General features: G+C 35.4%; 3 protein-coding genes across 3 annotated transcripts in view; all 3 read left to right on the forward strand.

Annotated features, from left to right (window-relative positions):
- Positions 1-13,726, forward strand: part of LOC135831313 (uncharacterized) — a 195,019-nt gene that overhangs the window by 63,531 nt on the left and 117,762 nt on the right. The window lies entirely within an intron of this gene.
- On the forward strand, positions 3,263-6,632 carry LOC135831178 (transient receptor potential cation channel protein painless-like). Its single transcript, XM_065343481.1, has one exon. It carries the CDS (start codon positions 3,536-3,538, stop codon positions 6,605-6,607), a length of 3,072 nt encoding a protein of 1,023 aa, XP_065199553.1. The 5' UTR covers positions 3,263-3,535; the 3' UTR covers positions 6,608-6,632.
- LOC135843089 (transient receptor potential cation channel protein painless-like) lies at positions 9,381-12,263 on the forward strand. The gene has a single exon (XM_065360839.1). The coding sequence runs from the start codon at positions 9,381-9,383 to the stop codon at positions 12,261-12,263; it is 2,883 nt and encodes a 960-aa protein (XP_065216911.1).

The raw sequence follows: 13,726 nt of genomic DNA on the forward strand, positions 1-13,726 counted from the left end.
AAAAAAAATCGTTAAAATAGAGTTCATATTAGAGAGGAATTTCCTCAAAAACAATTTTTTTTTTTACTTTAAACCATGTGATTCATCCTATTCATTTGACGTATTTATAATTAGCAGCTATTTTGACATAAATTCCAATTCTATGAAAAATTATCATCTATGCACGACAACAAAATCCGCTCTGTATGAAAAATTCAGATTAATTTTAGTGACACTACTGTAACAGTTATAATGGTGTATATTCCAATTCTATGAAACAATGTGGGCTATATCTCCCTACCTGACGTGTGAAAAAACTCCTAAATAAAATTTCAAAATAATACTGGAGGAAATTCCAATGGTCATAATTATATCTGCATGTACTTAGGTATATAAAATCGAATTACTTACCATGGTTTACATAATTATGTGTATCTTTGGTATTGGAATGGTGTTTATTATCATCGAACAAGTTCGGTATTGAAATAACTTTTTTGTTTTTTTTTGTTTTTCATTCAAAGCAAAATCAACGTAGCTGAACTAATATCATCAAATTAACTACTTAAAGGTAAGTTCATAAAGAAAACGTCCACCATATCTGGAATTAAATTATTGAAATTAGTCATTCTCATTACTCTTGCCATGCAACTTCTCTCATTTTTGTTTTTGAATTTTTAAACTAATTTTTTTCCACTTTTACTGCCCACCGTTTTTTTTGTTTTTTTTTGAAAGCATGAATTTTTTCGAAAGTTTGTCGAGGTTTTTGAAAGTTGAAGTTTTAGTGACTTGAAGGTAAAGTCTGGACGAAAACGCACCTCTTGATAACACATTTTTCTACTAAAAAAAAACAAAAAAACAAAAACGCAATAAAATCAATTCTAAAATAAAAATAATGTCTAATTTCTCCTTCACCGCCTTACATAAATTATGTCGCACCTCGTTTAATTCGATTGACTCACCCCTACGGGGTTCACCTTTCTATCCGAAATATATTCATAAGAATCGCCCCCCACTGCGTTTCAGGATAGCTCACCCCTTTGAAGCTCGCCCCCACCGAAATCGGTAGGTAGGTATAATAATTTGGCAAAAATCCACCATCAAATTTTTTTTCCAAGTTTAAGGAATGTTTGTTTTTAACCGCATTTTCCCTGTATTTTTTGGCGGGAGAGGGGGGGACAAGTACCCTCACACCTTTCTTTTTAGCTTCACTCACAGAAAGATTCCTTTTCTTTCATTACTTTGGTACTTTAGTTCTTTGCAGCTGTAATGAGGGGGGGGGGCTGAAAAGTTGAGACCTTTAAAAATTACATCTAGGACACCTGTGAATGTATAATTATCCAGAGTTTTGCACGTTACCAACCTAAATTTTCAAAAACCCTAGTTTCGGAGAAAAAATTCCGGCTTTTACTAAAAATCCCTAATTTTTTTTACACGTTTTAAATTCTTAGGACCATACTCACAGACGTTATTTAGGGATCGCTTGGATAAATGGTGAATATTGATTCAGTTTTTCCAGAGGTGATTGGATTTTTGAAAAATTAATCAGATAATTATTAATAATTTTTTCAAAAATCCAATTATGTTTGGGAAAATTGCTTCAGAACTCATCACTTGTCCAAGTGATCTGTAAGTAACGTCTATGAATACGGCCCTAAAATACACGTGAGAGGTGAAAATATCTGGCCATCCTGGGCATCCCCTTCCCCTTAGAGATTTTGGTTCGGAAAATCGCCTTCACACGTTGGAGTTGAATAATAACTCAAAAATTTCGCAACAAATGAAGAGAAAATTTATTTTTGAATATGAGAAAATACGAATCATACGAATGCCTCGTCTTCTCGAACTAGCAGTGAAACAATATCTGAACTTCTCTAAGATAAAACTCGAAACTTTTAATTTACATATATGTAGTTTGGATTGAAAATTTCGTATAAAAAATAAAACTGTAATAAAATACATTTTTATCTCTGAAAATGGCAAAAAATCCCTGCAAAAAATCATGAAATCTCTGAAAAAAAATCCCCGAATTTTCTAAACTGTTGAAAAATTACACATTCCAGGGATTAATCTCTGAGGTTGGCAACGCGGTTATCTATGAATATGAATCATCATAGCCACGTAGTTGGTTAACCATGTCGGTCGGTGGGTTAATTTATCATGCACAGATAATGTAACTTCACCATGGCATGATCATTCCGAATAGTACATATTATGTAGTTGGCATAACCACAAATTTCTGAAAATCCGAAATCTTATTGTATGAGCCTGAGGTACATATTTGGTGTATTATTAGGTAAAAGAAATGTTTCAAAATTGATTTCGGCTCACTATAAAATTAATTTTTGTACCAAAAATCCTATTTTTAAAAGATTCACGTTCTCGCTGAAAATTCATTTAAATTAATTTCAATAGATATATCGACTTGAATGTTTGCCAGCGTTTAGAATAATACTTTTCAAAATTGAAAATTTTCTCTCAAACGCCCAAAAATTTGTCAACTTTGAGCATTCGCGCGATAGAAAAAATGGTTGGTCAATGAACCAAAAATTTGACATTTTCCTACATCTACATGAAATCATTTGATCGTAATTTTTTATTGAGCTTCATCAATTTCAAAACAAAAACTAATTTTTCTTGTCCTAACAGTTGAATATACGCGAATTTTGAGTCAAGGTCATCAAAATTCGTTCAGCTAAGATGATTTTATATTTAATCGTGCAAAAAAATTTCAGACATGCGGAAAATTGATGGATATGGGCTCCTGGGGTCCAAAACCATTACTTTTTGTTTTTTTTTTTCTAGGGAAAATCAGGCTAAAAACACCCAAAAAGTGATGAAAGGACACTCTCTGGTAAAATAGGTGAAATGTCCCTGTTCCCAAATCTGAAAAATTATTATAGATCATTGTTGGGTACCTCTAAAAAAATTTTAGAGTCGAAATTTTGCCCCCATCTTACCCCCTTGGGTCATATTATCGAAAAAACGCGTTTTTCATAGAGAAAAATCTGTAGGTATCTGTGAGTTTGGGAGGTAAGATTTCGGTACTTACCATTGAGAATGTGTGGAATAAAGGTGAGCCTTCCGACCACGAATTTTTTAGAATTTTTTATAGCAGTGGTGAGGGGTAAAATTGACAAAAGAAAACTTTGAACCGCTATAGCTTCAAACTGAAGAGGTGAGCACAAAAACTGTTTCCTCGGCTAAAATGTGTATTTTCAATAGTAGGTACTTTCTTCCAACATGCTGGCAAACGTTAAAATTTGTCTATAACATGGCTCAGTTTTCCTATAAAAATAATATAGGTTTTTTCAGTGTTGTTGTTGTTTTTTTTATGCATAATTACGCGAAATAGAAATTTATTGACCAAAAAGTTGAGTAAAAAAAATATAGCGCGAAGGCATGCCTGTCTCTTCATGAAATTGTTTTAAAAAACCTGAATGTGTTACAGGACAAAAAACTACCCGAATTCGAATGGATCCCAACTAAAGCTCCCAAGGGAACGAGACATTCAGAATTCATCAATCAACGCGAACCCTACACTTGGGAATAATTCAAAATGAACTACTTGCCAGAAAGAACTCCATCGTCAATCTTCAATCAGCTCCTTTTTACTCTCAAGAATTCAAACTTGGACGAATTTAAACAAATCATAGCCTACAACTCAGATGCCAATTTCTTCGACGTGAACTATTTCTTCGACGAATTTGTCGAATACAACGACAGTGGAACATTATTAGATATCGCTTGCCGAAGCACTGGTAAAAGCGAATTCGTACAAATCTTATTATCCAATTTCGCCAACGTCAACGTCATAAACAAACGCACTGGGAAAGCCCCCATTCACGAAGCTGTTGAGAAATCCGATATCGACACCGTGAAAGTTCTCATTAAAAAATATTGGTACAGCGAATGCGACGTTAATTTGCCAGATCAAAATGGTAATACTGCCTTACACCTCGTCATCAAGCTGAACAAAATGGATTTTATGAAAACCCTGCTACAAAACTGCAATCGAATCGATATCAACGTAGGAACTTGGCAAAATGCGACTCCATTGCATTTAGCTCTACGCAAAGGTAATCTAGATGCTGCCAAATTATTATTAGAGCATCCTCATGTTGACTTAAATTTTCAAAAAGATTCCGAAGGTCGCACCTGTCGTCAAATAATCCAAGATCAATACCCTCAACAATTTCTGCAATCATTTTCATTTCGCAACATTCGATCACCTTATAATATCGGCTCCATTTTATTCTCGCTACTGAAACGTCAAGAAACCGAATTATTTGAAAATCTTGCTAGTGAAGTCGACGTTGGGTTCTTAAATGAGACCCACAATGGTTGTCAAACCTATTTACAATGTGCTTGCGACTTAGGTTTGGTCAGTACTGTGAATATGCTTTTGAGTAAAGGAGTGAATCCTAACAAGATGGCAGAAACTCGTCAAAATAAGACGGTTATTCGTAAATGTAGATCTCTTACCCCAGCAATGCTAGCTGCTCGTAACGGTTTCGATCAAGTACTCGAACTACTGATCGAGAATTCCGAAATTCAGCTACAAATTTCAGAACTGGGTTCGGTGCTGCATTCAGTCATGGAAGGTATGTTCAATAAGTCTACAGATCAAAGATCAGGCCACCATAAATGCCTCCAATTGATTCTGAATAAAGCTAAATCTCGAGATGGGTTGGACTTGAATTTCGAAGACCACGACGGATACACTGTGCTATTCATGGCAACTATATTAAACGACGATCAAGTTATTAAATCTCTGATTTATGCGGGGGCTCGATTCTATCAAAAAAACCACCCAGGGGATACGTATTACCTGATGATCAATTCCTCGATGCTCTCAGAGTATTTGGACAGCTGCATTAGTTCTAAAAACGAGTCGCCATTCATGATTGATTGTGACATCATCATTGATTACAAGACCTTGGTTAGTTCGAGTAAAAATCTCGGAAGCGAAGATGTTAATGAAACGGAAGCTTCCTCCGAACTAGAAGAAGTCATCGTGAGAGATCTTGACAGTAGAGAAGTGTATGAAATGCAGTCTTCTGGAATGTTGGAATGTTCCTCTAAAAAAAATCGTGCTGATTCAGATGTAAATGAGATGGAGATTTTCACGGTACTGAATGATTCTGCTGAGCTGAGGGAGCATCTTAAGCATCCAGTTTTAGTGAGTTTTCTCTACATGAAATGGCATCAGGTGGAGAAATATTACAAGATTAATTTTTTTTTGTATTTGTTATTTTGCTGGAGTCTAAGTTTATACGTTTGGTTTATTTATGAAGTTTTCCCATCACTAGCAACTTTACAAATCAATTTGATTTCATTACTGTGGTGGGCAACTCAAATCTTCTACATACCTCTCATTCCGAGAGTAGTATTACAGTTTTTCCTATCACCTCAGTTTAATTGGAACTCACTAGAAGACTGGTTTGAAAGAATAGTTTTTACTATCGCAGGTTACTTGCTGTACTTTTCCAGGCCAGATCAGTGCTGTCTACTTACTGCTGTTGTTATTTTAGTCTCGTGGATCGAACTGGTTTTTTTGCTCGGTAAACATCCCTCGTTCGCAACTGAAATAGCAATGTTTAAAAAAGTTGCGTGGAATTTCATGAGATTCTTGTTCTTATATTCGGGCATGATTTTGGCATTCGCTTTCAGTTTCTACATACTAATGAGACAGAATCCGCTGAAACAGGATCCGCTGAACGACAAGGGTAATACGAGTAACTCGAAAGACGTCACTTCTGCTTTCAACAATCCAATTACATCGATTTTCAAATCGTTCATCATGCTGACCGGCGAATTCGACATGGAATCCGTACCTCTAGGATCCTCCCCGTTCAACTCTAATCATCTGGTGTTCATTTTATTTGTATTCCTCATAGGCATCGTATTGTACAACTTGCTCAATGGTTTAGCCATCAATGACACTCGAGACATCCGAGAAGATGCTGAATTGGTCGGAATAGCATCTGAAATTAAACTTATTTCCGATCTAGAACTCATAGCCAATCGAAACCTATTCCATTGCATTTTCAACTTGCTTTCAAGGTATTGCCCTGATCGCTTCAAACGGTACTTCCCTGTAGTGGAACGTAAATTGGTATCGTTTTATCGTCGATTGTTTCCCTCGTTTTGCCCTCGACGGTTCACGGATAAGATCTCTTTGTGGCCTAAATTCCCGGCAGGAAGTCATATTCGGGTATCACAACGTAGAAATAACGCTGTGAGCTTTCCTAGTAGTTATGACCAGAAACAAGGCACGTTCAAATATTCGAAAGGATGCGACTGGAAAATGCACCCAGATGTAATAAAACGCGCCAAAGAAATCCTGCAAAAACGTAAGGACAGCATGAAAACTGGCGATTACAATCAGCAATTATCATCTATGAATCACAATCAATTCAAGTTCGATGCTATTGAAAAGTGTGTGCAACTTATTGCCAATGAAGTTATTGAATTGAAATCGCAAATAAATCGTGCAAAAGTTTCCCCTGAAGCAGAGTGTCTGCAAGATTCTGTAACTGAGATACGTGATTTAAAACACAAAATTGGCCAATTGAGAACTCATCCAGACTTTTACAACTCTTTATCGACCCCTGTTTCTTTTGTTTGAAAATGTTTCTTTTGGTCTGATATTTTGCAACGTGTATTGTATTGTTTTTTTTTTTTTTTGATTTTTTAAAACGTTATTTCATATTTTTTGACTACCTACATATTTACATAATATAATAATTTTTAAATGATTTTTGTAAAATTTTGTGATTTTCTTTAGTAATGTTAGAATTTCTGAATGCCTCTGTATCGATAATTGAATTTGAAACTTACCTACGAGTAATAGAAAATTATGAAATCAGTTCAAGTTCGGATATTCTGCGGATCGTATTTGATCTAATTAGATTTGATCAAATCTGATCATATCAAAGTTTTGATCAAAGTGGATCTGTTCAGACCTAATGAGATTTAATTTCTCTGAATAAAATCTCGTTCTTTGGGTGGAAAAATTTCCTATATGATAAGGGAGACATGATTGGATCTGATCAGGTCAGATGTGGACATTCATTTTTAATCTGATCTTTGGCCGGATCTTATCACATTTGAACAGATCAAAGTTTGGGTAGGATTATAAGAAGGGAGATGGGGATTAGATCTGATCAGATCCGGACATCTCCTAATTTTTGTACATTGAACAAAGAAGTCTCTAAAAGAGTGTATTTCAGAGAGGCATTTCCTCAAAAACCGTTTTTTTGCTCTGAACCTTGCCTCACAATCAGCATGTGAGTTGTCCTATTCAGAAAAATATTTAGGTACTGTGCTCTTATCACGTATTTATAATTGGCAGTTGTCTTACCATAAATTCCAATTCTACGAAAATTAATTATCTAGGCACATAAATGTACGGGAGCGAAATCCGCTGTATGAAAAATTTAAACTAATTTTACTGATAATGTGGTAGCAGTTATGACAACGTATATTCCAATTCTATAAACTGAAAAAATTCTAAAAAAAAAATCATATCAGAGGAAATTCCAATAGTCATATTATATCTGCACGTATATAAAATCAAATTATCTACCATTGGTTTACTTTCACATAGTTTGTGTATCTTTGGTATTGGAATGACGCGATTATCATCGAAAAAGTTCTGTATCAAAATTGCTTTTTCTTTTTGTTTTTATTCAAATCGTTCTGTAATCTGATCATATACTTATGTATTGATGTGCCTTCAGTACGAGATCGAGATCAACGCAGCTCAATTAACTTGAAGGTAAGTTACCTGATAAAGAAATTGTGCACCATATCTGGGTATCTCTGTGGAAATTAAATTTGAAAGCATGAATTTTTTGAAAGTTGAAGTTTTGATGAAATTACTTAAAACATATTTTTACTGAAAAAAATACAAACGAAAAATGCATTAAAGTCAATTTAAAAATGAAATGAAAATATCGCGAGTATCGCAAAGCATGCTAGCCTAATTTTCCCACCTCAACCTTACATATGTCGCGGTCGTTTCTCGCTTAATTCGGATGACTCACGCTTATGGGATTCACCATTGCATCCAAAATGCACCCTGCAGATGTACATGCCAGATTTCAGACTCCTAGGTCAATTTGGAAAGATGGAGAGCGTGACAGAAGATTTTTCAAGTTCAAAAATGAAAAGAAAAAATGAAAAATATTACTATAATTATGTGACCCGCTGAGAGATACCATACATACTATATGTTGGAAAATTTCTTTTCGTTTTTTTGTCTCATCAAAATCTGTTTTTCTTGAGCTTTTGAATAGTGAAAACAGATTGAAAAAATGTTTTAAACTGACGGAGAGTTTTCTCCCCTCTAAATTGCCTTATGCGAGGCTGATCTGATTTTTGGAAATATTGTACAAAACTTTTCATTTCCTGTCGATTGGTTTTTAGTTTGACTTTTTTCACGTTTTCCACCCCTCTCCACTCGTCTCAAAAAATTGAACATCCGAGTATTTTGAGTCAAGGTCATCGTCCTACACAAATGCTTTGATTTGTATGCTGAATCAAGCCTAAATACCGAATTTTGTTGAAATACCTTTGGCTGAGAAGATTTTGTAGTCGGGAAACAAGAAAAATCCAGACACGCGAAAAATTGTTGAATATGGACTACTGGGGCCCAGAATCATATTTTTGGTTTCTTCTAAGGAAAATCGGCCTAAAAACACCAAAAAAGTAATGAAAGGATACTCTCTGGTAAGATATGTGAAATGCTCCAGTTCCCACATTACAGGAAATTATGATAGATTTTTGCTGAGCACCTCTAAAAAATTTTTTTGAGTCGAAATACGCCTCTATTACACCGCCTTGGTCAGTATTATCGAAAAAAACGTGTGTTTCACGGAGAAAAATTTCTATTTGTGACTTTTGGTGTTACGATTTTGGTACCATACCATACGGAATGTGTGGAGGAAGGGTGCACCTTCCGACACGATTTTTTTCTGAATTTTCTATCGTAGTGGAAGGAGGGAGGGGGGATTGACAATATGAAATTTTGAACCGCGCGCGCTATAGCTCCAACCTGAAGGGGTGAGCACAAAAACTGTTTCCGCCAAAATATGTGTTTTTAAGAGCACCTAGCAACATGCCCGCAAACATTGAAATTTGTCTTAAATTTTTTTAAAATGAAAATACGTGGAATATTCAATAAAATTTACTGACCAGAAAGGCGGGTAAAAAAATATTGCAGGGAGGTATATCTGTCTGTTCATGAAATTGTTTTAAGAAACATGAATATGTTACAGGACGAGAAACTACCCAAATGCGAATGAGATATAATATAACCACTTACTAAAGCTCTCAAGGGAACGAGACATTCAGAATCCATCAATCAACGCAAACCCCACTCTTAGGAATAATTCAAAATGAACTACTTGCGGCTTCTTTTTACTCTCAAGAATTCAAACTTGGATGAATTCAAACAAATCATAGAGTACTACTCGGATGCCAATGTCTTCAACGTGAACTATTTCTTCGACGAATTCTGCGAATACAACGACAGTGGAACATTATTAGATATCGCTTGCCGAAGCCCTGGTAACAGCGAGTTCGTACAAATCCTATTATCCAATTTCGCCAACATCAACGTCATAAACAAACGCACTGGGAAAGCCCCCATTCACGAAGCTGTTGAGAAATCAGATATTGATACCGTGAAAGTTCTCGTAAAAAAATACTGGTACAGCGAATGCGACGTTAATCTGCTGGATCAAGATGGTAATGCTGCCTTACACATCGCCATCAAGCTGAACAAAATGGATTTTATGAAAACTCTGTTACAAAATCCCAATCGAATCGATATCAACGTAGGAACTCGGCAAAATGCAACTCCATTGCATTTAGCTCTACTCAAAGGCAATCTAGATGCTGCCAGATTATTATTAGAGCACCCTCATGTTGACTTGAACGTTCAAAAAGATTCTCAAGGTCGCACCTGTCATCAAATAATCCAGCAACAATACCCTCAACAATTTCTGCAATCATTTCGTACCGTTCGATCAGCCTATAATATCGGTTCAATTTTATTTTTGCTACTGAAACGTCAAGAAACCGAATTATTTGAAAATCTTGCAAGTCAAGTCGACGTAGAGTTTTTAAATGAGAACCACAATGGTTGTCAAACCTATTTACAATGTGCTTGCGACTTGGGTTTGATCAGTACTGTGAGTATGCTTTTGAGTAAAGGAGTAAATCCTAACAAGATGGCAGAAACTCGTCAAAATAAGACGGTTATTCGTAAATGTAGATCTCTTACCCCAGCAATGCTAGCTGCTCGTAACGGTTTCGATCAAGTACTCGAACTACTGATCGAGAATTCCGAAATTCAGCTACAAATTTCAGAACTGGGTTCGGTGCTGCATTCAGTCATGGAAGGTATGTTCAATAAGACAACAGATCAAAGAGAAGGCCACCATAAGTGCCTCCAAGTGATTCTGAATAAAGGTAGATCTCGAGGTGAGTTGGACTTGAATTTCGAGGACCAAGACGGATACACTGTGCTATTCATGGCAACTATATTAAACGACGATCAAGTTATTAAATCTCTGATTTATGCGGGGGCTCGATTTTATCAAAAAAGTCACCTAGGGGAGACGTATTACATGATGATCAAACCCTCGATGCTCTCAGAGTATTTGGACAGCTGCATTAGTTTTAAAAATGAGTCGCCATTCATGATCGATTGCGACATCATAATTGATTACAAGAGCTTGGTTATTTCAAGTAAAAATCTCGAAAGCGAAGATGTTAATAAAATGGAAACTTCCTCTGAACTAGAAGTCATCGTGATGCAGTGTTCCAGAATGTTAAGAAATTCTTTAGAAAAAAACACTGCTAATGCAGACGTAAATGAGATGGAGATTTTCACGGTGCTAAATGAATGTGTTGAGCTGAGGGAGCATCTCAAGCATCCAGTTTTAAAGAGTTTTCTCTACATGAAATGGCATCTGGTGAAGGGATATTATTACATCAATTTTGCAATGTATTTGCTATTTTGCTTGAGTCTTAGTTCGTATGTTTGGTTGATTTATGAAAGTTTACCGTCGCCTACAACTTCACAAACCAGTTGGATTTTCTTACTATGGTGCTCAACTCAAATCTTGTATATACTTCTCATTCTGAGAGATGTATTACATTTTTTCTTATCACTTCAGTGTAATAGGAAATCACCGGGAGACTGGCTTGAAAGAGTGGTTTTTACCATCGCAGGTTACCTGCTGTACTTTTCCAGACCAGATCAGTGTACTCAACTTACTTCTGTGGTTATTTTAGCCTTGTGGATCGAACTAGTTTTCTTGCTCAGTAGACATCCTTGGTTCGCAACTGAAATTGCAATGTTTAAAAAAGTCGCGTCTGATTATGTGAAATTCGTGTTCTTATATTCTGGCATGATTTTGGCATTCGCTTTCAGTTTATACGTACTAATGAGACAGGATCCACTGGACAACAAGGGTAACTCAAAAAACGTCACTTCTGCTTTTAACAATCCAATCACGTCGATTTTCAAATCGTTCACCATGCTGACTGGCGAATTTGACATGGAATCCGTACCGCTAGGATCCTATCAATTCTTCATAGGCATAGTAGTTTTCAAGTTGCTCAATGGGTTAACCATCAGTGACACTCAAGCCATCCGAGAAAATGCTGAAATGGTTGGTATAGTATCTGCAATTAAACTTATTTCCTATCTCGAAGATACATACAATCAAAAGCCATTCCATCGCATTGTCAACTTGCTATCAAGGTTTTGCCCTAATTGCTTGTTGTCGTTTTATCGTCGATTGTTTCCCTCATTTTTTCGTCGATGGTTTAGGTATAAGATCTCTTTGTGGCCTAAATTCGCTGCAGGAAGCCATATTCGGGTATCACAGCGTAGAAATAACGCCGTGAGTTTTCCTTGTAGTTATGACCAGAAACAAGACACTTTCAGATATTCAAAAAGATGCGACTGGAAAATGCCCCCAGATATAATGAAACGCGTCAAAGAAATCCTGCTAAAACGCAAAGACAGCCTGAAAACTGGCGATTACAATCGGCAAGTATCAATGTGTCACAATCAATTCAAATTCGATGATATTGAAAAGAATATTCAACTTATTACCGATAAAGTTCTTGATTTGAAATCGCCAATTTATCGTGCGAGAGTTTCCTCTGCAGAGTGTCTGCAAGATATTGTAACTGAGATGCGTAATTTAAAACACAAAATTTACCAATTGAAAACTCATTCGGACACATTTTTGCCAGTTTGAAAACAAATCAGGAATGTTTTTAAAAGATTTTTATGAAATTAATAGTCCGGCGTAGGATATTTTTGTGCGGATCATGTTGGAAAACAAATTGTGTGATCGTGGCGACCTGTCAATCAAAATGGCCGCCATTTTGTTAGCAAGGCCAGCCTTTTGTTTTGAAAAGTTTGCTAGTTTCTCATGATGTCCTTTTTAAGAAAAAATGTGTATGCAATTACTCCATGTGTGATTTGTTGGACTGTTATCTATCCATATTTGAAACTTTTGTTTCAGCATTTTTTATTAATATAGTAACAATACACTATTGTACCTGATATGATTTTCCTACATACCTAAGTAACTATTTCTAGTTGTACTACCTACTATTTCTGTCATGTTTCAAAAATTTGTGATTTTTAAAATTATTTTTAGCCGGTATTTTGTAAAATTTATATGACGTAGGTATGGGTTTAGTTTTTATGTTAGGTATTTCAGAGAGGTAATTTTTATGAGAATGTAATGATTTTTATGGTAGGTAGATGTTTGACGCTTTCACTGTGTGTTTTTGTAAAATTCAAAAAAAAAATGTCTTTTGGAAACCTATTTTGTTTTTTTGTTTTTAAATTTTTTGAAAAAGGCCTCCCAAGTGAGCTTGAATAGGTAATTGAAATGAGTATAATAATTAAGGTTGACCATCTGCAACAGCCCTATCAAATTTACTATCATTTTTTTTTTCAATTTAGCTGAAGTTCAAATTATGAGATTTTGTGAGCAGAGGTGCGAACATCCTTTTAAGTGTTTCAAAAAGGACATTCGGGTATTCTTTCTGAAAATTTGTCCAATAAATCAGAACATTTTGAATAATTATAAAAGTGAAAATGCATTGGCATATTATCTTTCCAAAATAAGTAACTGAAGGGTACAAGGAAAGAACGGTGTAAGTTGTATTTTGCAAATTTTTCAGAACAGCTTTTTAAAGATTGAAATATTTCTCATTTGAAAGTAATTATTATTTGGTGTGAGATTTATTTCAGATGTATTCCTGAAGTCTAATAGAACAATTCTGAGCATGAAAAATATATCATTCAGAAGTTATCAGAGTACCCGTAGATCAATTTTATACTAACACGCAAGCAACGTTTTGCTCCAAAAACCACTACTTATGCCGTTCTTTTCCTGTACGCGGTCGCGACCCAGTTATATCGTTCTTTCCCTGTATAGTATTTGCGTTTTATGCGATTTTCAAGTCGTTATGTTCTGAGTGAAATAGAACAAATGTGCATTGTTCACAACAACTGAACGGAAGTGCTCAGCTCAATAAACTACCACCGGGAAAGAAAAAATAAAAAATTTCTGTCATCATTTTTTTTTGCTTCAAACTTTCAATTTTTTACCCCTTAGAATTTGTTGTTTTTTGAGTAAAATGGTTCCGGTAAAAGTGCTTTTAACATAAACTACATAAACTACATGAAAGAGCATTCATCAAT

This window comes from Planococcus citri, chromosome 1 (genome assembly GCF_950023065.1).
Source record: "Planococcus citri chromosome 1, ihPlaCitr1.1, whole genome shotgun sequence".
In the NCBI taxonomy this organism is placed as follows: domain Eukaryota; kingdom Metazoa; phylum Arthropoda; class Insecta; order Hemiptera; family Pseudococcidae; genus Planococcus; species Planococcus citri.

Excerpts from the sequence above, each read along its gene's own strand:
- LOC135831178 (XM_065343481.1), top strand. The coding sequence starts at position 3,536 with ATGAACTACTTGCCAGAAAGAACTCCATCGTCAATCTTCAATCAGCTC.
- LOC135843089 (XM_065360839.1), top strand. The coding sequence starts at position 9,381 with ATGAACTACTTGCGGCTTCTTTTTACTCTCAAGAATTCAAACTTGGAT.